Source organism: Liolophura sinensis, chromosome 10, assembly GCF_032854445.1.
Source record: "Liolophura sinensis isolate JHLJ2023 chromosome 10, CUHK_Ljap_v2, whole genome shotgun sequence".
Lineage (NCBI taxonomy): Eukaryota > Metazoa > Mollusca > Polyplacophora > Chitonida > Chitonidae > Liolophura > Liolophura sinensis.
In genome coordinates this window covers 35,236,082-35,259,469 of record NC_088304.1, presented here as the reverse complement: position 1 = coordinate 35,259,469, position 23,388 = coordinate 35,236,082, and the positions used below count along the sequence as shown (strand labels likewise).

At 39.3% G+C, this 23,388-nt stretch overlaps 1 protein-coding gene and 1 non-coding gene across 4 annotated transcripts; both read right to left on the bottom strand.

The window, feature by feature from the left end:
• Window positions 1-1,375: 1,375 nt before the first annotated feature.
• Window positions 1,376-19,137, bottom strand: LOC135476621 (serine/threonine-protein kinase Chk2-like). 3 transcript variants are annotated; one of them, XM_064756707.1, is made up of 15 exons: window positions 18,921-19,137; window positions 17,550-17,674; window positions 14,612-14,690; window positions 13,813-13,878; window positions 12,728-12,818; window positions 12,045-12,153; window positions 11,535-11,588; window positions 11,076-11,140; window positions 9,196-9,295; window positions 8,336-8,586; window positions 7,838-7,953; window positions 6,542-6,627; window positions 5,914-5,985; window positions 5,417-5,437; window positions 1,376-1,643 (listed from the first exon to the last, which is right to left on the bottom strand). In XM_064756707.1, exons 1-15 carry the CDS (start codon window positions 19,132-19,134, stop codon window positions 1,542-1,544), a joined length of 1,551 nt encoding a protein of 516 aa, XP_064612777.1. In that variant the 5' UTR covers window positions 19,135-19,137; the 3' UTR covers window positions 1,376-1,541. The 3 variants fall into 3 exon arrangements, with proteins under 3 accessions (XP_064612777.1, XP_064612778.1, XP_064612779.1); XM_064756708.1 differs by lacking the exon at window positions 5,417-5,437; XM_064756709.1 differs by lacking the exons at window positions 11,076-11,140; window positions 11,535-11,588; window positions 12,045-12,153.
• On the bottom strand, window positions 1,789-1,859 carry LOC135477301 (small nucleolar RNA SNORD31). Its single transcript, XR_010445187.1, has one exon. It is a non-coding gene; the product is annotated as a small nucleolar RNA SNORD31 (small nucleolar RNA).
• Window positions 19,138-23,388: the final 4,251 nt, after the last annotated feature.

Below are 23,388 nucleotides of genomic sequence, written 5' to 3'. Positions count from 1 at the left end.
AAAATAATAACCTGAAACAATCGCAGAGCTTGTTGCTACTTTGTGAAGCCATAAGAAAGCAAAAGACGAATGCACTGTTGTCTGAATCATGAACCTTCACAAGGATCTTGCTGCCTGCAACAAATTGCTTTACTTAACAGGGTCTGTTAGCAACCTGCGGATGGTCGTGGGTTTCCCCCAGGCTCTGCCCAGTTTTCTCCCACCATAATGCTGGCCGTCGTCGTTTAAGTGAACTAACCTTGACTACAGCGTAAAACACCAATCAAATAAATAAATATATAAACAAATTGCTTCATGACATCATCATTAATTAACGTTCTTAAACCCATTTGAGTTACACCAATAAAAAATATTTTAATTGTGAAAGTGAAATCTTGATCTTTTCAGGAAATACTTGCCATGATACAATGCAGATAATATGACAGGTCCAAAAAAAAAAAACAAAAAACAAAAACAACCTTAAAAGTATTGAAATTGTTCACCAGTTCCGAGAATGTCTAAAAATGGCACAAATACAAGCAAGGCTTAAAATTATTCTGCTCATTTTTTAAATGAATCAAACCCCAAGATATTGGTCAAAATACAACTGCTGTATCATTGTCAACTATGGCATAATGGTGATAAATGTACCAGACATGAACACAACAATCAACAAAGTTTTAAACCTTGTAACTTCACATATTACTCACATTGCTATACAAAAGGTATCTATCATGTGGGTAAACAAACAGGAATGCATGTCTGCAAAAAATGCACTCGTCCGTAAAATAAACTTCATATTAAACCAACAAGATAAAACAAATGGATGGTATCTGTATAAAATCACAAAAAACACTGACTGTACACAGCATGTACCTGACAGTGCAAATTACAAGACTAAAAGAGTGTCTATAAAGTGCTAAAAGCTTTACAAAACTATTCTAAATGCATACATCTTGTTTTATGCTGGCTTGGGCTGACATATTCATACTACATATTACACTTTGAGAATGAATTTCCACACATTTTTCTTTTTTTTTTTTTCATGAAATTGTTTGGGTTAGAATTTCATACAGCTGCTGTAATCATAAGTTTCAAAAAACCAACCATTCCAAAAATTGGACCCATATCATCAGCCATAACTATACATCCAGATCTACTGAAAAATCAAGACCAAAGACCTAAAACTTTTGACAGTGCAGGTCAAAAGACTTGAAATGCCCAAAGCTGAATAAAATTAAATGCAATACCAGTCAGCACAAACAGAGTTGTTGGTGGAGATGATCTTTTCAGGTGGTTGTTTCAACACAAAACAAAATATTTTTGTTTAACTGTTTAACTTACAATTTCTATGGCTGATATATATTCAGGGGCAGGTTCTTCAAAAGTGAGTTGAGCCACATATAAATGTTAATTCTAGTTTTGTTCTAATACAAACCTCACATGAGTTACATGATACATGTCAAGGAAATCTGTAACAAAGCACAGCATTGCTGACTACGTGTCATAGCGATGAAAGCTTGTAAACCGTTCACATACTTCTGACGAGGCAGGTTCGCATTTCATGGAGACGGTGTTTCTGGGGGTGTGATCGTATCCTCAGAACCCTTCCTCTTAGCAACAGGCTCCTCTCCACCTTCTCGGGGTCTTTTCTTTGGGGCAGGCTGAAATATGTGCAAAATTATGAAAACTTTCAGATCTACATGTTTATATTGTCAACAGGGCAATTTAACAAAGTAGACATACTACGCGTCTGGAGAGAGCATAGAACTATCAAGCTCATTTCTTAATTGCTTAGGACTTGCCGGCTGTCTATCAGATGTTAACCAATCAGTCAGTGGCTGTCAGACTGGGGCGGTTTGTCAATCATCATTGTGAACAGCCGTTGGTGAAATTATTCTTTAGAAAGAAATAAAAAGTTAAAAAAAAGAAAAGGTATAAATTCTGGCCTTGCAGTCGGGGGTAAATACTTCTGTTCACACCAAGGCCTGGGCCACTACCTAACTACATGTATCAGTTGATATCCCTATTTATCTACAGCTTCGTGATACGGACAGCCCTGTCATTTAAATATGGATATTTGACATGACACTCCACGTGAATAAAGGTACATATACTGGGTAGTCATACCTAATCTCCACAGAGTTTTCTCCCAAATTCCCATTTATCACAAAATAACAATAAAAAAACAATCAACATGTTGGGAAGTGCATGGACTAAGATTATTATGATTGCAACATGAACTGTTGGTGGTAGGAGCATAGACTAACTGCTCAGTGAAGCGTGAACTGTTGGTGCTAGGAGCATAGACTAACTGCTCAGTGAAGCGTGAACTGTTGGTGGTAGGAGCATAGACTAACTGCTCAGTGAAGTGTGAACTGTTGGTGGTAGGAGCATAGACTAACTGCTCAGTGAAGTGTGAACTGTTGGTGGTAGGAGCATAGACTAACTGCTCAGTGAAGCGTGAACTGTTGGTGGTAGGAGCATAGACTAACTGCTCAGTGAACCGTGAACTGTTGGTGGTAGGAGCATAGACTAACTGCTCAGTGAAGTGTGAACTGTTGGTGGTAGGAGCATAGACTAACTGCTCAGTGAAGTGTGAACTGTTGGTGGTAGGAGCATAGACTAACTGCTCAGTGAACCGTGAACTGTTGGTGGTAGGAGCATGGACTAACTGCTCAGTGAAGCATGAACTGTTGGTGGTAGGAGCATAGACTAACTGCTCAGTGAAGTGTGAACTGTTGGTGGTAGGAGCATGGACTAACTGCTCAGTGAACCGTGAACTGTTGGTGGTAGGAGCATAGACTAACTGCTCAGTGAAGTGTGAACTGTTGGTGGTAGGAGCATGGACTAACAGCTCAGTGAACTGTGAACTGTTGGTGGTAGGAGCATAGACTAACTGCTCAGTGAAGCGTGAACTGTTGGTGGTAGGAGCATAGACTAACTGCTCAGTGAAGTGTGAACTGTTGGTGGTAGGAGCATGGACTAACTGCTCAGTGAAGCGTGAACTGCTGGTGGTAAGAGCATAGACTAACTGCTCAGTGAAGCATGAACTGTTGGTGGTAGGAGCATGGACTAACTGCTCAGTGAAGCGTGGAAGTGTTGGTGGTAGAAGCATGGACTAACTGCTCAGTGAAGCGTTGGTGGTAGGAGCATAGTCTAACTGCTCAGTGAAGCGTGAACTGTTGGTGGTAAAAGCATAGACTAACTGCTCAGTGAAGCATGAACTGTAGGTGGTAGGAGCATAGACTAACTTCTCAGTGAAGCATGAACTGTTGGTGGTAGGAGCATAGACTAACTGCTCAGTGAAGCGTGAACTGTTGGTGGTAGGAGCATAGACTATCTGCTCAGTGAAGCGTGAACTGTTGGTGGTAGGATTTTTTTTTTTTGATTGGTGTTTTACGCCGTACTCAAGAATATTTCACTTATACGACGGCGGCCAGCATTATGGTGGGTGGAAACCGGGCAGAGCCCGGGGAAACCCACGACCATCCGCAGGTTGCTGGCAGACCTTCCCACGTACGGCCGGAGAGGAAGGCAGCATGAGCTAGTCTTGAACTCACAGCGACCGCATTGGTGAGAGGCTTCTGGGTCATTACGCTGCGCTAGCGCGCTAACCGACTGAGCCACGGAGGCCCCGTTGGTGGTAGGAGCATAGACTAACTGCTCAGTGAAGCGTGAACTGTAGGTGGTAGGAGCATAGACTAACTTCTCAGTGAAGGATGAACTGTTGGTGGTAGGAGCATAGACTAACTGCTCAGTGAAGCGTGAACTGTTGGTGGTAGGAGCATAGACTAACTGCTCAGTGAAGCGTGAACTGTTGGTGGTAGGAGCATAGACTAACGGCTCAGTGAAACGGGACCTTGTTTATTACATTCTTAAACTGTCAGTATAATCCCCTGACCACTTCTCCCGCGCTCCCACAGCACACAGTCAGTAACAACCACAACCAACGCAATGACTCCTGGGATACACTTTCCAAGTCCCAAGATGAAACTTTAGGACATTTACTATATTAATTTGTTACTTTGAGAAACACGATGGAGTAGCATTGGTAGAAAGCCTGCGGCATTGAAAACTCTGTCTGAAAATATCTTTACTTACAACCCGACAATCAAAACATTTGACTGCATTCAACTCAATAAAAAAAAAAAAAGTCTACTGATGTTCACTTCATTTTTACAGGTATTTTTATTGCCCTTTAAACAAAAATATGTACATTAGCAAACTAAATTGTTCCTGCCTACTGGTGATATATTTCTGACACCTCAACTTGGGAGACATTTTTTAGCAGGATCTTTTTCATACACATGTACTAACACGATAATACGCGTGAAATATAAGTATTGAGTACCGGTAGTTTACTGCACTGAATTCAGTCATACCTACCAAGATGGTACCTGCTCACAATCACAGCCAAATGCTCTGGGTGAACAAAATGCGATTAAGCTTCACTTCCTACATATACTTCTGGGATTTTAGGATTTCTTAATGTTTTCTAACCCCTGTACGTATCATATACTTCTGGGATTTTAGGATTTCTTAATGTTTCCTAACCCCTGTACGTATCACTTCACATTTACCCAATGCCACTATACCAGCCATAACTTAGCAAGGCAATGTGATAAAAGCCAGAAAGAACTAGACTCCAAAGAACCCAATCCTTTTAGTTATTAACCCGATAATACATGGATTTATGGCAAATCAGTAAGAGAAGGTTTCTGTCTGGAGACCTTGTTGGCCGGAGGATACAGAGGATATAAAATGGAAGATCTCACAACATGTTGTACATAATGGTGTGTTAGGTGCAAATGATTCACTTAATCAAAACGTGCACAATTTTGAACAATGAAATTGTAACAACATGTGTTAGTTAATACACGCAGGTCATGATATAACAATGAAAGTGACATAAAACTGAACAGAACACCATGAAACCCCTCAAAACTGCCCCCGTTCCGTTGTCAGTTCAAAGTTGTATAACGGATCGAATCATACTTTTCACACAACTATATTCTCTAATCTATTACATGTAGGTGTCGCGTAACCAGATGGCTACTTTTTTTAAAGAATTTGATTTATTTATACATTTATCTGAATCATATTTAATGCTGTATTCAAGAATTGTGTTGTATTTTGAACACAACCACAGTCAGGACTGTCAGGTGCAGGAACCTGAGTGCCTTGAGGAAAGCAGCAAATTTTACCAGGTGCCTGACAAACCTTGAGACTGGTTATGTGAAAGTCTTAAATTTGTTTGAGGTTACGTGAAAGTCTTAAATTTGTTTTACCTCCATACTCTACCACTTAAATTGCATTTGAAAATGGCCTTGAACTTGTGAAAAGGGTAAGAAATTAAGTTAACAGAGTAGACTGTTCCCCCCACCACAACAAAAACAACACAAAATAAACCCGGATATGTGCGGACACAACTTACTCCAGCATCAGCACCATTCTCCTGTAAACAACATGCACCAATCCCCAAATGTGTCAGTTTCATCACCAGGAGAAATATTTTATAACTTTTATTTGGACTTTTTAATATGCACTAAATTCATGCTAACTTTAAAGGCAAATGTAGCAACTGCCTTTTTTGTTTCGCGCACACGTCTTTGGTTGCAAGGAAACCACATGCTTACCAGTTCTGTAGCCAAACTTACTGTTCCATACTCCTACATTTCACATACAGTTTGTTATGTAAACACTCTCTACCACAGGCATGTGAAGGTCTGAAAATGTACTTTTGATGCCAGCACTTGTTCTTCTGATAAGAAATTTATCAAACTGTAAAGTTCCCTAAAGGTTCAAGAATCATTCAGTGTCACACAAAATGTGTCACTTCAGAAATGCTTAACTTCAAGTGAAACACAGCACTCTTGATACAAGGATATGTAAGAGCTCCAGAAAGGGTACAAGCAGAGAACGGGTACATACCACTCCTGGGGGCACCATTCCTTCAGCTAGAGGGTACATCAGCGCCTTGGCACAAATCTTCATGTCCTCATCCTGTGATACAACACCCAAAATTCTACTGTACAGTTTTAAACGTCTCGTACAAAAATCAGCAAGGCAGAACAACATTTTTTGAATTCTCAATCGTACAGAATTGAAAAAAAAGTAAATAGCTAACTCCACAATTTGTGATTATCTTCTCCTATGTGCTTTTTGCAAGTGCATTTACGCGAATTAATTATTTTTTAATTTCTCATTCTGAATTTCGCAGATTGGAACAGATTTGTTTTCTCAAAGGTTGAACACATTCCAAGCCAAGTGGAAAATATCTATTATACATTGTGTCAGACAATAAACACCCAGACATCCCACCTGGAATTACAAAAACATATAAAAGTGGCCGGATAAATTGACTTATATAATGCTGATTCTCTATTTTCTTTTTTTTTTTTTTTTTTGTCTATTAAGTGACAGCTGACTGAGAATAAGACAGACAGACAGCAGGACAGACAAAAGACGCATTAACAGCCTCAGTCTGCTCAGTCTCCTCAAACGCTAAAACACAGGAGTTACATCAGACGTTTCACTGACAAGTTCACAACAGTCTGACCTTAAACCATGGATGTAGGAGAGCCTCCTGTAGCGTCAGTCTCTTCTTGGGGTCTGTCACCAGCAGTTGTTTCACCAGATCAATGGCTGAAGGGTATAAACACATTTTGGTACAATTTACCCACCAGATTACACCACATATGCATGGTATAAACAAACACATTTTGGTACAATTTACCCACCAGATTACACCACATATGCATGGTATAAACAAACACATTTTGGCACAATTTACCCACCCGATTACACCACATATGCATGGCATAAACAAACACATTTTGGTACAATTTACCCACCAGATTACACCACATATGCATGGTATAAACAAACACATTTTGGTACAATTTGCCCACCAGATTACACCACATATGCATGGTATAAACAAACACATTTTGGTACAATTTGCCCACCAGATTACACCACATATGCATGGTATAAACAAACACATTTTGGTACAATTTGCCCACCAGATTACACCACATATGCATGGTATAAACAAACACATTTTGGTACAATTTGCCCACCAGATTACACCACATATGCATGGTATAAAGAAACACATTTTGGTACAATTTGCCCACCAGATTACACCACATACGCATGGTATAAAGAAACACATTTTGGTACAATTTGCCCACCAGATTACACCACATATGCATGGTATAAACAAACACATTTTGGTACAATTTGCCCACCAGATTACACCACATATGCATGGTATAAACAAACACATTTTGGCACAATTTGCCCACCAGATTACACCACATATGCATGGCATAAACACACTGACACATCCACAAACACACAGTTGCAAATATAGGATGCCCCCATTTCATTCACGGAGAACATAAAGACCTCCTAATGAAACGTCCTCATATTAAGGAGATCTTACAATCAGCAGCTGATCATGCAAACTACATGTACAAGTAAGTCCCATAAATAACATTGGTAACTTTATTCTCTACATACAAAACTATAGCAGCCAAACATGCAGGCTATGCACTTCCCAAAAATGAATGTAAAACCAGGATTTAAATTTAATGTGTCAACTACAGAAACTTAGATCTATAACCCTGAATTGAAAGTAAAAATTTAACTTTGATAGGCTTTTTCCCAACATAAACAACTGTGTACTTGTTCATGGAAAAAACAAGACAATGCCGTCAAAGATTTGTCAGAAATATATGGGCCCCACACGGCCCACCTCCCCCCTTTATTATTATTTTTAAACCATTATGATTAGTCAAATGCGTGTCCTTGATTGACAGATGGGAGCGGTTTACACCACTATGCTTACCCTCATTAGAGATGTCTTTCCAATACTCTTCTGGAAATGAGAAATGGCCCCCCAAAATCTGCTTGGGCAAATCCATGTCCTTTCGCTCGTCTGAAAAAGGGGGATAACCCACCAGGCTGGAAAAGAGTTTTTAGCGTCGTATGAACCCAAAAACAAATGGTCAGTGATGGTATGATGTATCTAGTTGATTTTAGTGTTACAAATCAAATGAAATCTGGCTACCAATGTTACAAATCAAATGAAATCTGGCTACCAATGTTACAAATCAAATGAAATCTGGCTACCAATGTTACAAATCTCAAAAAATCAAATGACCCAAACTTGTATTGAAGATATTAACCATTATCTGTTAATAAATCAGCTGAAATGTGCTATTAATATTTACGAATTTTCAAGCATCAATTGGCCAATTTGACATTACTTTTATTCTTAACTTTTTTTGACCTCACATGTTAGATCTGGTGCACGAAAGTGTCATGTTCACAAACATGCCATTACCATATAAACAATATAACTCCAAGACTCCAGCAGTCAATGGCTTTGGTGTAACTACCGACTCCGGCAGTCTCCAGAATCTCTGGTGCCAGGTACGTTGGAGTACCGCAGAAAGTCTTCATCATTGTGTTCGCATCCACGAACTTAGACAGTCCGAAGTCGGTCACCTTGATCAATGTTCTGTCCTCATCTCCCGCCAGTAAAATATTTTCTGGTTTCAGATCTCTATGAGTGATGCCTTTGTCGTGTAAATACTGTAAAACAAAGTAGATACAAAACCGTTTGAAGTTGTTTGTATTTTAGGAAAAAGTTTGAATTCTTATTCATGTTCAAGAATACTTTATTTGGACAATGGTAGTCTGGTTTATGCATGGAGGCAGCCATTCAGACTGCACACAAGAGAGCTGTATACACAACAAAGCTACAGACTCAACAGAGGTTATGAACACCCAACCTTCAAATAGAGAAAACTTTATCTGTCATAGTCATTAAACCACAGTTTCCCAACATGGTTAAATGGCCAATGGTTTAGAGACAAGATTTACAAAATCTGACCCTACAGCAATACTGAATGACATTTGGAGCTCCTTGCTGCAGCCAAACTTTTACAAGGCTTCCTAAGAGCTCGCCCGTCATAGACACTAAGTCGAGAATTCTGTAATTAGCAGTAATTAATATGCACATAGAGCATCACCATTGAAACATCACCCTCATGTTATTGTGCTCTTCTTGTGTGCAAAGCCTGAGCTCAATACATGCAATACTATCTAAGACATCACCTGTAACTTTGACTTAAGCATTGCTTTCCCTGTTACAGGACACCATCACTTACACTATGACATAAGCTAAATCCCTTGCCATACCTTGACAGCACAGACCATCTGGTAGAATAACAGCTTAGAGACAGGCTCCTCTATCTTGCCAGCGTTGATCACTCTGTCAAACAGTTCTCCACCCTCCACTCTGAAACAGTCAACAGAAAATGACAACTGTGACCTAGCCTTCTAAAGTTATATACTATACGCGACCATAAATTTGGCCATGACTAACTTGCCCATTTTTCCTGATTCTGAGAGTTCTATTGATTTTAGAATGGTGTTTTGAGGTTTGCTTGGATCATGGGATGATATTCTAGTGGAAAAGTTCTAGCACCAAAAACAGTATCTTGTGACATTTATTTACCTCTAAAAATGCACTTTTGTGGGCGAAATTTTAGGTCACTTAGGGCAGTTTTAAAAGAAAGTCTGTTAACACGAGCAAAGTACACAGGATAATCACCTTGAGAGCAATGAAATAGCCTGTTTATTTATTTGTGTAGTTGACTGAGATTTCAAACCGTGATCAAGGAATTTTCACTCACACAATGGCTGTCAAGTTCACATGTGGGAATATTCTAACATGAATCCTCAGGCAGGATGTTGGCTAAAATCAAGCCTGTCTCCTCACTAGTCACAGGACGACTGACCGTGGCAAAAGCAACGCTTTAATAGCTAGCCGAGCCAGAGTGATCTCCCAATCCCAGATGCGATCTCTCAGCCCAGCCCCAGATGCAATCTCCCAGCCCAGCCCCAGATGCGATCCCCCAGCCCAGCCCCAGATGCGATCCCCCAGCCCAGCCACAGATTTGATCTCCCAGCCCAGCCCAGCCCCAGATGCGATCTCCCAGCCCAGCCCCAGATGTAATCTCCCAGCCCCAGATGTGATCTCCCAGCCCAGCCCCAGATGCGATCTCCCAGCCCAGCCCGAGATGTGATCTCCCAGCCCAGCCCAGCCCCAGATGCGATCTCCCAGCCCAGCCTCAGATGCGATCTCCCAGCCCCAGATGCGATCTCCCAGCCCAGCCCCAGAGGCGATCTCCCAGCCCCAGATGCGCTCTCCCTGCCCCAGATGCGATCCCCCTGCCCAGCCCCAGATGCGATCCCCCTGCCCCAGGTGCGATCCCCCTGCCCAACCCCAGATGCGATCCCCCTGCCCCAGATCTGTGGGAGGATCTCAATGGTCAGTTATATTTTTCACTAAAGCACATTAAGGCAGAAGGCTTTGTTGCATACTAAGAGGCAGTACTGTAATCCTCCTTTTCACAAATGAAAGAGCAACTCTTCATTTTTTTTGTAATTTTTATGTGCCTATGTAATTCGATTTTGGACACAAAACTACACTGATTGATTTTGGTTTGCTAATTTCAGGGCTTCACAAAAAATATTATTTTGTCAGTCTACACTGAAGAAATGCCATTGGAATATGCTTGAATATATACTTTCCAGACACATGTACGCGCAGACTGAAGAATAACTGTAGTCATTTTCTTCATCCGATACCCACTTAACCAACCACGGGAGTAGTATGTGTGTAAGCTTGAGTTTTGGGTTGCACTTACCAATTTTTCAGTCATATGACGACAAGGAGTCATTAGGTATGTGTACAAATACTTTGTCTTCTTGCGACAGGAAGAATCCATGCCACCAAAGTGCTGCCTCCACTGAAGTATAAAGCCAAAGACACTAGACACGACACCCAAACCAGCCACATTACACTGAGACAGCGCCACCCAGTCCTGTTTCCTTGCTCTAAGCGAGGCAGCAACAAATACCATTTTTAAAGTCTTTGGCATAACTAGAAGCGCTGAAAAGCTGCTCCTGTTGTGACACATGCATGACACATTATATCCTTGGTCTAGAGAAATGGCCTAGAGAAAGACAATACATATATCCAGTAACTGTCCCTATATAATTACAATACTCACAGCTCTAATACTATGTACAAGGTATCTGGTGAGTCAACCACATCTTCTATTCCTATAATACAGGGCTGTAAACAGAAGACAGAAAGACCTGTCAATCAACCACTAGCATGAGTAAAAATAACCAGTAAAATCCATCTGTAATAGGAATACTTGTCATTGGTTCCGAAATTAACCAATCAGTCGGCAGATGTCAGACTGGGGCGACAAGACAGTTCATCACATGACAAGTTTATATATTTAATTATTCATAAATTGAGTTTTGCAAACTGTACTCAGGAATATTCATATTCAGTGGTCTATTTAGAAGTAATTTTAAACACATGCAATTTTAAACCCATTTAGGTTGTGGCACGAAACTCAACATCCACGGGGAAAATATCAATCGAACATTATTTTTCTGCAGGGAAACACTCACAACAAATTAAATATGGGATGACAAAAAAAAAAGTTCATACTTACATGTTTAAGTGACTTTAAAATTCTGACTTCACTCATCACATGAGAAGCCATATTCTGAAAAGACAGGAGGAATGACAAAACTGTGACGTCAAAGGTTTCCAATACTTGTCCACATGCACAAATTCTACTTAAAACAGCGCTCTAGTGGTGGAAAAGGTTGAAGATTTACAGTGTGCATTTGTTATATCTGAGACCTGTTACAGCAGAGAGAGAAAACATCAACCACTACACTTTATCATGATCAACTGCTAAACAAGCCAGGTGCTACAACTTGAGTGTATGTTTATTATTTATTTATTTGATTGGTCATTTATGTTATACTCAAGGATGTTATACGACCAGCAATATGGTGGAAGGAAACTCAGGATCTGCTGCAGGTTGCTGCAGACCTCCCGACATACAGAGTGTACATCAAACCTACAGAGTTAACCTTTCACCTTTTCAGGGAGACAAATCATACTACGTTGTTACATACAGGCAGAAAAAGATTAGTTCACCAAGACCACTTACAACTGGTGTCTTTCCACCAACGGAAAATTTTTTCTTGGAAATAATTTTTACAGCAAACTTTTTACAGGATCCTTTCTCAAAGGCCAGTTTGACTTCTCCACAGGCTCCTCTGCAGCAAACATCAAGAAGATAGCTTTAGACATCAGCTTCCCACAAAAACCCACTAAATGACCTAAAATTTCACCCTTAAAAGCCCATTTTTAGAGGCAAAAAAATGTCGCAAAACATTGATTTTGGTGCTGACACTTACAATTTTCCAGTAGAATATCATCCCACGTTCCAAGCAAACCTCAAAACACCTTTCTAAAATCAACAGAGCTCTCAGAATCAGGAAATAAGGGCGAGTTAGTCATGAACAAAATTTATGGCCATTTATGCCAGACAGGGTGTCGTAAAATGTATCTAAAAATTTAGGAATTTTCACAAATAAAATGGTTGTTACTTTATGAAGAAATAATGCCACAAAATAGCTGACAAGAACTGAAATTAAACACTCAGCTTTTCCAAGTCTAGTGAACCTTACGCTCCAATGTATCAGTGCTAAAAAGAAATTTGACTTTTAGAGATTACATGTATCTAGGACATCAAATATATTTTGTGCTCGTCAAATGTGTACTACGCCACTGCACAAAAGCAATGAGTCACATTCTGAAAACTGATGCACATGAAAACTTTACACTTACCTGCCCAGCACTGCTGTTAAGGTGTATTTCTCTCGAATTTCTTTGGGTAAATTTGCATCGTCATTCGCCTTCATGTCCAGAAACACAAATGCTAAAACACGACCAACACAACGAATCAGTATCAACAATAAACTAAACTTTCTGTTACACTTCAAATATCAGAGTCAAAATGTGAAGATTAGGTCAATAATCTCAACAAGTTCCTTCATCAATGCACTGACCTATATTTTAACAGCGATGACCTCAAATGGTAAAACGTGATGATTGACCTCTGTCTGTGAGGTAATAATACATTTCTTTCCGGGATCGTTTTTGTCAGAAAAACACAGATATATCCAGTGATTGCAGCCCTAGCAGATACTAAGTGACAAAAAATGTAAACATTGGATTGGATAGCATAACAGCCTTAAAATGACATCTTTGGAATCTAACTCTGAAGTTTATTGGATGAGAGATTAATCAAATTTAAAGTCTTACTTCAGTCCCAAGAAAGGCTAGGCGGAAATGTTAAAACTGATATGAAGGTATACCCTGCAGAATGCAGTTAGCACCAATGTTCAAAAACATTTACGATGAATAACTCATTTTAACCCTTATAAGTGAAGAGTCCCCAAAAACAAAATCTTCGGCAGTTTCCTTAAAATTTTCCTGATGTGACGTCAAGATATTCCTTATGTGACGATGAATCAGGCAGCTATGACCTTGAGAAAGTCAGTTATGCTGGAATGACATCATGCGCATTCGAAGTACAATGTCATTTGTGACTATACATCAGTGATGATGATGTCAAGTGTTCTTCCACGATGTCACTACAGGTAAAATTGGAAACGACAGAAGACTTTTGTTTCTGTGTTATCCTCGCAAACTAGAACAGCACCAAGCTAAGAAAATAAGTCTGTCTATCTCAATCCTTATCGTTTAACCTTGCTTTCTAGACATACAAGTCTTAGAACTAAAGTAGCTCTTTAACAAAAAACATACATGTGATGCCTTTTGGTGATGTCCAGTACATGTATAACTGCACAGAGATAAGGTGAGAATTGTAAACATCAAAGCTTCCCAAACGAGAAAGAAAACGGACGTACCTTTGTTTTTCTTCATGGCCAGAGCTATTTCATCATTGTTGCTTAACACTTGCTTATTTCCCTTCCCTGAAACAATATCACATGTACAAAGTTTGAGATGAGTGATTAAAATACCACATGTAAGAGGAAAAGAGTTTGAAATTAAAATGCACTGTTTCAAAGGTAAGATATACCATCATCATTAACAGCTAGGCCAACAAAAACCAGGTACAAAATTAGCAACCACTTACTTCTATTCAACCTATACCTACAACAAGGATTAAATCTTGGCTGCGATGATTTTAATTATTTATTTGATTGGTGTTTTACGTCATACATTCTAGAGTATTTTACTTATACGATGGAGGCCAGCAGTATGGCTGGTCTTCAGCCCGGTGGAAACTAACCACTCGGTGGAAACACATTAACCACCCCATCCACAGAGGCCCCCAGCAGTCATGAGTTTTGAACTTTAACTCTCCTTGGTGAGATGCTATTATGGATGTACGATTATCTCTTTACAGGCCACCACAGGCATATGAATGAATGGAAAACTGCACAACTGTTAACAGGAGTGAGTTACTAAGTTTAGCCAAAAGAGAAGTTGAGGATATTTAGAAAGCTGTCATCTGATAATTTGCGCGTTAATTGTTTATTCACACATCTACAGGATAAAAACATGTAATCTGGAGGTCAGAAATTATGTTTGATTATGTACATGTAAAGCCACATTTAGAGTTTACCAAAATGTCACAAGAAACCTGGAAGAGGCACACTGTTATCAAACTATTACATGTGGTTTACAGCATTTATTACTTACCCACTTTTTCCCCATTTATGAAAGTCCCATTGCTACTGCAGTCTTCTAAAAATATATGTATCCCTGAACTTGTTGATTGCTGAAAGGATAAGTCAGTGTCTAATAATCACAAATGAAACTGTCCTTTGATGGTATCTAGTATTTATTTATTTGATTGGTGTTTTACGCCGTACTCAAGAATATTTCACTTATACGACGGCGGCCAGCATTATGGTCGGAGGAAACCGGGCACAGCCCGAGGGAAACCCACGACCATCCGCAGGTTGCTGGCAGACCTTCCCGCGTACGGCAGGAGAGGAAGCCAGCATGAGCTGGACTTGAACTCACAGCGAACGCATTGGTGAGAGACTCCTGGGTCATTACGCTGCGTTAGCGCGGTAACCAACTGAGCCACGGAGGCCCTGGCATCTAGTAATAAAGCCCAGTCGGAATTTCACAAGTCCTGAGAGCTCATGCAGATATGGATGAGATAGGGTGGGCGTCCTAAGAGCTCATGCATATATGGATGAGATACGGTGGGGGTCCTGAAAGCTCATGCAGATATGGATGCAACACGGTGGGGGTCCTGAGAGCTCATGCATATATGGATGAGATAGGGTGGGGGTCCTGAAAGCTCATGCAGATATGGATGAGATAGGGTGGGGGTCCTGAGAGCTCATGCGGATATGGATGAGATAGGGTGGGCATCCTGAGAGCTCATGCATGTATGGATGAGATACGGTGGGGGTCCTGAGAGCTCATGCATATATGGATGAGATTCGGTGGGGGTCCTGAAAGCTCATGCAGATATGGATGCAACAGGATGGGGGTCCTGAGAGCTCATGCATATATGGATGAGATAGGGTGGGGGTCCTGAGAGCTCATGAAGATATGGATGAGATAGGGTGGGGGTCCTGAGAGTTCATGCAGATATGGATGAGATAGGGTGGGGGTCCTGAGAGCTCATGCAGATATGGATGAGATAGGGTGGGGGTCCTGAGAGCTCATGCGGATATGGATGAGATAGGGTGGGCATCCTGAGAGCTCATGCATATATGGATGAGATTCGGTGGGGGTCCTGAAAGCTCATGCAGATATGGATGCAACAGGATGGGGGTCCTGAGAGCTCATGCAGATATGGATGAGATAGGGTGGGGGTCCTGAGAGCTCATGTAGATATGGATGAGATAGGGTGGGGGTCCTGAGAGTTCATGCAGATATGGATGAGATAGGGTGGGCATCCTGAGAGCTCATGCATGTATGGATGAGATAGGGTGGGGGTCCTGAGAGCTCATGCAGATATGGATGCGACAGGGTGGGGGTCCTGAGAGCTCATGCATATATGGATGAGATAGGGTGGGGGTCCTGAGAGCTCATGCAGATGTGGATGAGATAGGGTGGGGGTTCTGAGAGCTCATGCATATATGGATAAGATAGGGTGGGGGTCCTGAGAGCTCATGCAGATATGGATGAGATAGGGTGGGGGTCCTGAGAGCTCATGCATATATGGATGAGATAGGGTGGGGGTCCTGAAAGCTCATGCATATATGGATGAGATAGGGTGGGGGTTCTCGCTAACTATATGCAGCAAAAAAGCAAGATTTCACCACACTTGCTAAACAAAATACACATTTCGCACAGCCCTGTCCGCCAGCCCAAGGGCGCCATTAGCAGCTGACGTAAAATCATGCCTTTGAGCTACGTTAGTTTGCGAGAGCCGCCATTTTGTCTCATCTCAACCTGTATGAACTCACGAGATTCCAGAAATGCCGACACAAATTATCACAAATGGAGATATCGAAACTGTCCTCTGATGATATCTACTAATTATTCTTTATATATGTATACCTGATTGGGTTTCTGATAGGGTTTACTCTAGATTATTTCAACAGTGGTCAGGTTTAAGGTTTTAGAGGTGGGAACCTAGAACAGGAATGAGAAAATGTCACCCTTAGGCAAACCTCCTCGCCTAAAGGCATGGCTAAATCAGTATATCATACTTTATCTACCCCAAATCCTAAATCTCTTTGCACATGAAAGAACAACATTCAGTGCAATTCATGCAAATTTTAATTTGATTTTGTAGACAAAATTACAGTGGTCAAGTTGGTTGCACTGGCCAGTTTCAGGGCTTCACCAAATGTATAACATTACCAGTAAACATAGAATACTGCCTTCAGAATATGCTTGAATAAACACTTTGCAAACATGTGAAAAGGTTAGACAATTACAGTATTCAAAATACAAAGAAATTGTATTTTCAATCACAGCCATATATGAGACAGTCCATTACCATTAATAAAATGTATATGAAATATGTGAAGTTTCCTTAAATCTGTCTTTGATAAATCAGTTCAGAAATGGAGATTTAACTTGTGAAAAAATAGTGTTTGCTTTAGCAACATCTGACCTGTGACACTTTCACCAAACTTTGCACTTCATTTACCCATGGCCATATAAAAATAAAAATTTTAGAAAGAGAATCCCAGGCTGATGTTTCACTCTGAATCTTGTTAGATAACATTTTAATAAGTCACTTACGCATTTCAGAAGGCCAAGATTTTTTTTTAACAGAAATGTCGTGAGATCTCGTATTGCACGGGAGCTGGGTGCTAATTTTCACTCATCAGCTTATACTTTAATCTAGCATTGGCATGCTCATTACATTAAATATCTGTTTCATTGAAATTATGCAATCGAAATCATGCCCCCATTTGCAGTAACTTTTAGTAAAACAAAAGCAGAAAGTGAAAATGCCAAGTAGAAAATGTTACTTTGAAATAGTGCCGTTTTATTGGCTGTGAAAAGCAGCTGCCACCTCAAACTTCAAAGGCCACTGTCTGTGACTAGGTGCTAATTTTATCATGCCTGCTCTGTTGTGGCAAGTGAAGTGGTGTGCATCCTAAAATGCGAATGTCGCTTATTATAATGGACCAAAATACTTGAGGTAAAACTATACCCTTTTTAATTTGAAGTGGATTTTGCTGTACGCCTGAAAGCACTGGTGTTTCTTCATATCTGGAGTATTGAAGGCATAGTCACAGGACTCTCCTCGCCCGAATGTGTACTCATCTTTGGTCAGGTCTGTCAAGCAGAATTATTATTACAACAGTATCAGTGTGAACATCTAACACTGTAAGCATGTCAATTCAGAGAATTTATATCCCATAGTAACTTATCCCTGAATCAAGCTTGGGTTGACAATCCCAGGGACAAAGTAAAAGGAATTCACACAAAATTTCATCAAAATCGGACAATAATAGTAGTTACAAGATAATATATATGGTGTTAGTAATGCCTACATTGGGTGAGGTGTTGTTTTAACAGCCAAACAAAGGGATGTAATAATTAACCTAATGAACAGACGCATAATAATATGGTATGAACTGCAGGATACAGGAATATACACGACCCCCATGTGACCATTAACTTCCAATGAAAAGTGGAGTATTCTGACTGATGTGGACCATACCTACCGTTAAATCAAACTTTTTTTCAACTATGTTAAGTTGAGAGAGCCCTTGCCTTGCCCTTTCCAAACCTTCGCAAACACACAAAACGCCTGAAATGCTGATTCAGCGTACTAAGCAGGTAACTATGGCTGTTCACCCACTGATCCTTGGTGGAACATTACAAAAAGAAAATAAGGGTCTTCTTTTGAATAAAAACACTAAGATAGCTATGTCTTGGGTCACAGCTTCCTCATCATATAGTGCTACCTGCTAATATTTATGCTCCATGCGAAGTACCCCTCCCCCAACTGAAACACCTATATTGTCACACTGCCTCACTTGGGACTGGAGTTCACCTAATGTCTGCAGCTTTCACACTATAGCTCTCCATCAAACTGCATAATTAAAGAAACTGGAGCACCTCAGCCCTGTATATAAGGAACGAGATCCATGTGGATTGCATGCCACAACCTATTCAAATTAGGCCTATACCCAACCATAGCGAGGTTGTACTGACACTGTTTTCTTATTATTTTTCTTTAATACTTCATTTTTCCCCCCTCAAATATGGTGTGTTTCTCACATTAACAAGCTGGGCAGCTTATGCACTGCACTGTTACCAGTACGTTCACAAATTACAGGCGGGTGACTACAATATGCATCGTGAATTCGTGGATCATTGTCTGAAACTGTCAACTTTCATAAACGTCTTTCTTTCTTCCAGTTAGATTGTATACATATACACGATACTAGGAACAAAGTAGGCTACTCGTAAAAACAGGCTTAAACACGTTCCTAATCGATCTACTGTCAGTTAGCGGCGGTAGTACCACATGGTTTTGTATACATTTCTGATGTGTTGTTGTTGTTACACGCACCTATTGCCGTAAAACTTGTGCCCAGTGGGAAGAATCGCCCCCAGATGTGATCGCTAGTTGTTTCCTCTGAATCTTCTTCGCTGTAGTCGCCGTCGAGTAAATCTTGTGTGGGTAGTGTCTCCATGCTGCTGGCTGTGCCTTGACTTGAGGAATAGCTGTTGGTTGTAGATAAATGATCCGTTAATCTAAACTCTGCCGAGGCAACACTCTGCATAGCTCATGTTGCGCGGCGAGGACTGCGCGAGACTAGTCCGAGCGCGAGACGGGCGACGATGACCCTGACCCCTCCCGACCTTGACCTTTGGCTAAAGTACCCATGCCACGCCCATTTTTTTTATTTTGTTTTGTTTTCTTCTTTATCGATTGTTTTACATGTGTGCATCAACCCAAACAAAGGAAAGAAAATATGAAATTGAAAGAGGCGAAATTGTACAAGAAAAAATGAGTAAGACCAAAAAATATTCAGCAAAAAAATACATAAGAAATATACAAAAATAAAAGTGAAAAAAAAACATTTACCGGCAGGGATCTACTTGTTAGCTTAATGTCAGTTGAGTTTAAAGGGAATGCAGAGCGCCAGTTTATTTCATTTTTTTATTTGTATTTTTAAAATGTTGAAGGCTTTTTCTGAAAAATTCAGGTAAACGCCAGTAAAAGTTACTAGAGAAGGACAGAGTAACAAAGTTGCTAATCCGACATTTCTGTGTTTGCATTAATTATCTTTCATTAGAGAACTACCGGGATTATACTCATATTTACATATTATTATACACTGATACCATATTAAATACTTGTTAAAAAAATACCTTTCATCAGCTGAAAATTTTGCATTCTTTATAAACACATTTTATGTAGTCCTGTAGTCTGACATTTCTGTGCTCTTATTATTTTTTACTCACTAGTATATTATATAATAAAGATCAGTATATATTTTTTTAAATTACAAGATTACTGGTATATGGTAAGGTGCATGATTATACCATAATTTGAGGAGAATATATGTAGGTCTACTGGCACTGCTACTTGATTGCACTATGTATTCCATAAAACAACATTTTCACAGGTTCGAAAACCATTTTGAATCCATAAGAAATTATTTTTAAAGCTTTGAAAGCCTGTTTTAAAGCCTTAAAATTATTTTTGAAAACTTTTTTTTAGAGGTTTACCAATTTGGAATCAACAGCACAATGGTTGAATGATTAAAATGACAATGATAGCCAGCATTCAGGAATCTGAATGTCCAGCTAATATGTCAAGCACTAATGAGGGATAACCATGTTACATGTTCATGGGGAATGCATTCAACATACATTTGTTATGGTGGGACCCACTGATAGTTTAGGTTAGACTGTAACATCCAAAATTCAGCACTCTACCCACTGACTCTAGCTAAAGTGAAAAGCCCACAAGTTACTGCTAGTATAAGCACTGGAAATCAGCTCCCTTCACACCCTTCTCCACGTAAATACTCCCTCTCCCAAGACACACCCATGCATATTCACAGACCCAGGGCACCAGGAAACTCAGCTAAAAGCAAATTCTCATTATATACAGCTTGTATAAGGTCTGGGAAGTTGTAAGTACTAAATATAATAGTTCAAGGATTTCCCCTGTGAGTGACACACCAAGATCTGAACTTGGATGTTCGGCCGCAACCAATTAAAGTGCAGGAAAATTCACATTAGCTGTGACTAGTATAAGCTTTGGAAAGCTGTTTTTGGAAAGCTGTTTTTCCAAAGGCATATAACATGTATAGTGGCTGTTTTTTTTTGTGGGTAATCGGTATGGTATCAGATTCATATTTTTATTCAGACTTATTCTCAGCCTCCAATTTTTTCATATCCTACCCATGTTCTCAGGTAGTAGGATTGAATAAAACGCTAGACTCTTTATTCACGTTCATAAATAGACTGAAGATATGGGTATGTCTTGCTTTGATTTGGGTTTACTCAACAATTTTCACATATATGACAACATCAAACCCCAAATGCCATGTGGAAAACAAGGACCTTTGGCAAGTGAACCCCTGGCTTTTATTTATTTATATCCTTGATAGGTGTTTTACGCCATACTCAAGAATGTTTCAATTGTACAACGGCAAACAGCATTATGATGGGAGGAAACCAGTCAGAGTTCAGGTGAAACACACAACCATCTGCATGTCTTCCTCAGTAGGGTGTTTACATGCAATTCCGCAAAAGGCATGCATGTACAAATCATAGGTTGCTGCAAGACCTTCCTACGTATGACTGGAGAGAATTAGCCAGCATGAGCTGGTCTTGAACTCACAGGGACTGCATTGGTGGGAGGCTTCTGGGTCTGTGCTGTGCTAGCACCCTAACCACTAGATTACAGAAGCCCCTCACGCACCACACACAAATATGCAAACCGTGCTGGTTCAATGAAGACTGCACAACTGCAAAAGCCTTAGCCATACAGCGGCAGGTCAGCTACTTTTATTTATGTCAGCTCATTAGCCATAGCTGCACCATAGCATTAATGCCATTAAGCTAAATAGTTCAACCATGGACCTAGAAAATACAAGGTGTTAAAATTGTAACAAGACAACCACCTGAACATAGGACCAAAGAATTAAGCCCATACAGCTGACAATAATAAAGAAATGAAAAGTTTATTATTGTTACTTTTTTCTCCTGTACACAGTCAAAACTGATATACAATTGTGTGGATAAATTAAAAGATGCCATAAAACCAAATAATTACATCCACTATTACTGTAAAATATTCCTGTATAAAACACATTGTCATTTCTATGCCAGAATAAATGATTTTTCTAATACCAAAAAAAAAAAACCAAACTACAATTCCGCAAAAGGCATGCATGTACTGATCAAATTACAGTAGTACCTGTAGATGCGACTTTTGTACAGTACTTGTACAAACCTATATATAATAAGCTCCACAGACAATTATTCATGTCAGGACTCCATTCCTTGTTATTCCCGTAAAATTATTTCATTTCATTACATTCCATTGTTTAGGGCCAAAAATGCCTTCACATCATGATATCAACATTTGCACATCCTTTTAGATACTGGCACAAGCGATATAGTCCTTCTGATCACCCTTACTTTGTCCTTTTTTTTTTTTTTTTTTCCTTTTTTTCATTCTATCCTGCATTCCCCAAGGAAGAAGAAAATATTTTAAATACATTTTACACTTTTTGTACATATTTAAAGGTTAAATTATTATGTTATCTGAAGTATTTGCTGATTTTCTCAGTTAGACTAGAATAATACTTCATTTGAGAACCTAACCAAAAGTGCGTAACCATAACACGGAATTCTGTACACATAAATGTTCTGTACAAATACATACATGCAGCCTACTGTATAAATAAATACATGATCTGAACACTGCTAAAATTGACAAGTTACAAAACATGTTACATCACATTTTTTTTTGCAATATGTCTGGAGTACTTCTTTATCTTTGTTAAACATTTAAAAATCCCCACCAAAAAGATCAATCAAAACTACTATTAGAAACTACCATCACATATTTTTTTACATACATGTATTTTGCGATTAAATAAAATGCAGTCAAATGTTAAAAATGAAAGAAGTCATTGAAAATCTTGCATTCCAGGGATGTTTTTTCTCCTTCTGAAGTGTGCCAGTCTAATGTCTACACACTCTGTGATACAAGCTATTCCAAACAGCTCGAGTATTTAGGGTGAAAATAAAGTTTGTGTCATCATCGTCAGGTTAAATGTTCCCTAAAAAAAACCAGCGTAGAAAGTTCAGGTAGTTTTGGATATGGTTTCAGAGGTCTTTTCACTGAAAATTTTTTGATCTTCATTTTCACTTTAAGCACATAGTGTCCATAAATATTTTCAAATTTAAGTCATAAATCTGTTCAATGAAAATCATTTTTGTTTTATCTATAAATTATATATGTTTGATACTCTAGGGCAAGTTTGTCCTCCAAAAATCTTTTGCAACAGAGGAAAGAGATACAGAAATACATGTATTTCTCTTTGAAAATCAATCTGACAAACTTCAAAAGAAAAATCTAGTACAAAAATTTATTACAAATTTGTAGAAATACTATCTAAAAACCAAAAAAATACAATTAAATATCCGCCATACATGCACTCTATATTGGTTAGAAAACATGTCATTTGTAACACACTTATAAATATCTACGACATGTTTAATAAAAAGATATACAAGAGATTTAAAAAATTTCACAAATGACTTTACCATCATTGTATTCAGACAGCAACCAATAAGGGTTTTTTGTCTCCTTGCACTGTTCTATACACCAAATTTACGTAGAGACGTTGCGTATATTATTGTATATATATATATGAACATTCAAAAAAAAAAAAAATTAGAGCTGTAGAGATCACATTAACAAGGCACTTAACTTGCAAAAAGACTACACAGTTGGAATGTAAGATACACTATACATTACACTGTATACAATAAATGCATTAAATACT

Coding starts and splice junctions, on each gene's coding strand:
- LOC135476621 (XM_064756707.1), bottom strand. CDS start 19,134: ATGCAGAGTGTTGCCTCGGCAGAGTTTAGATTAACGGATCATTTATCT. Junction 12,819..13,812: donor GGCCATGAAGAAAAACAAAG/GTACGTCCGTTT, acceptor GTCGTGTTTTAG/CATTTGTGTTTCTGGACATG. Junction 11,141..11,534: donor TTTTAAAGTCACTTAAACAT/GTAAGTATGAAC, acceptor TTCTGTTTACAG/CCCTGTATTATAGGAATAGA.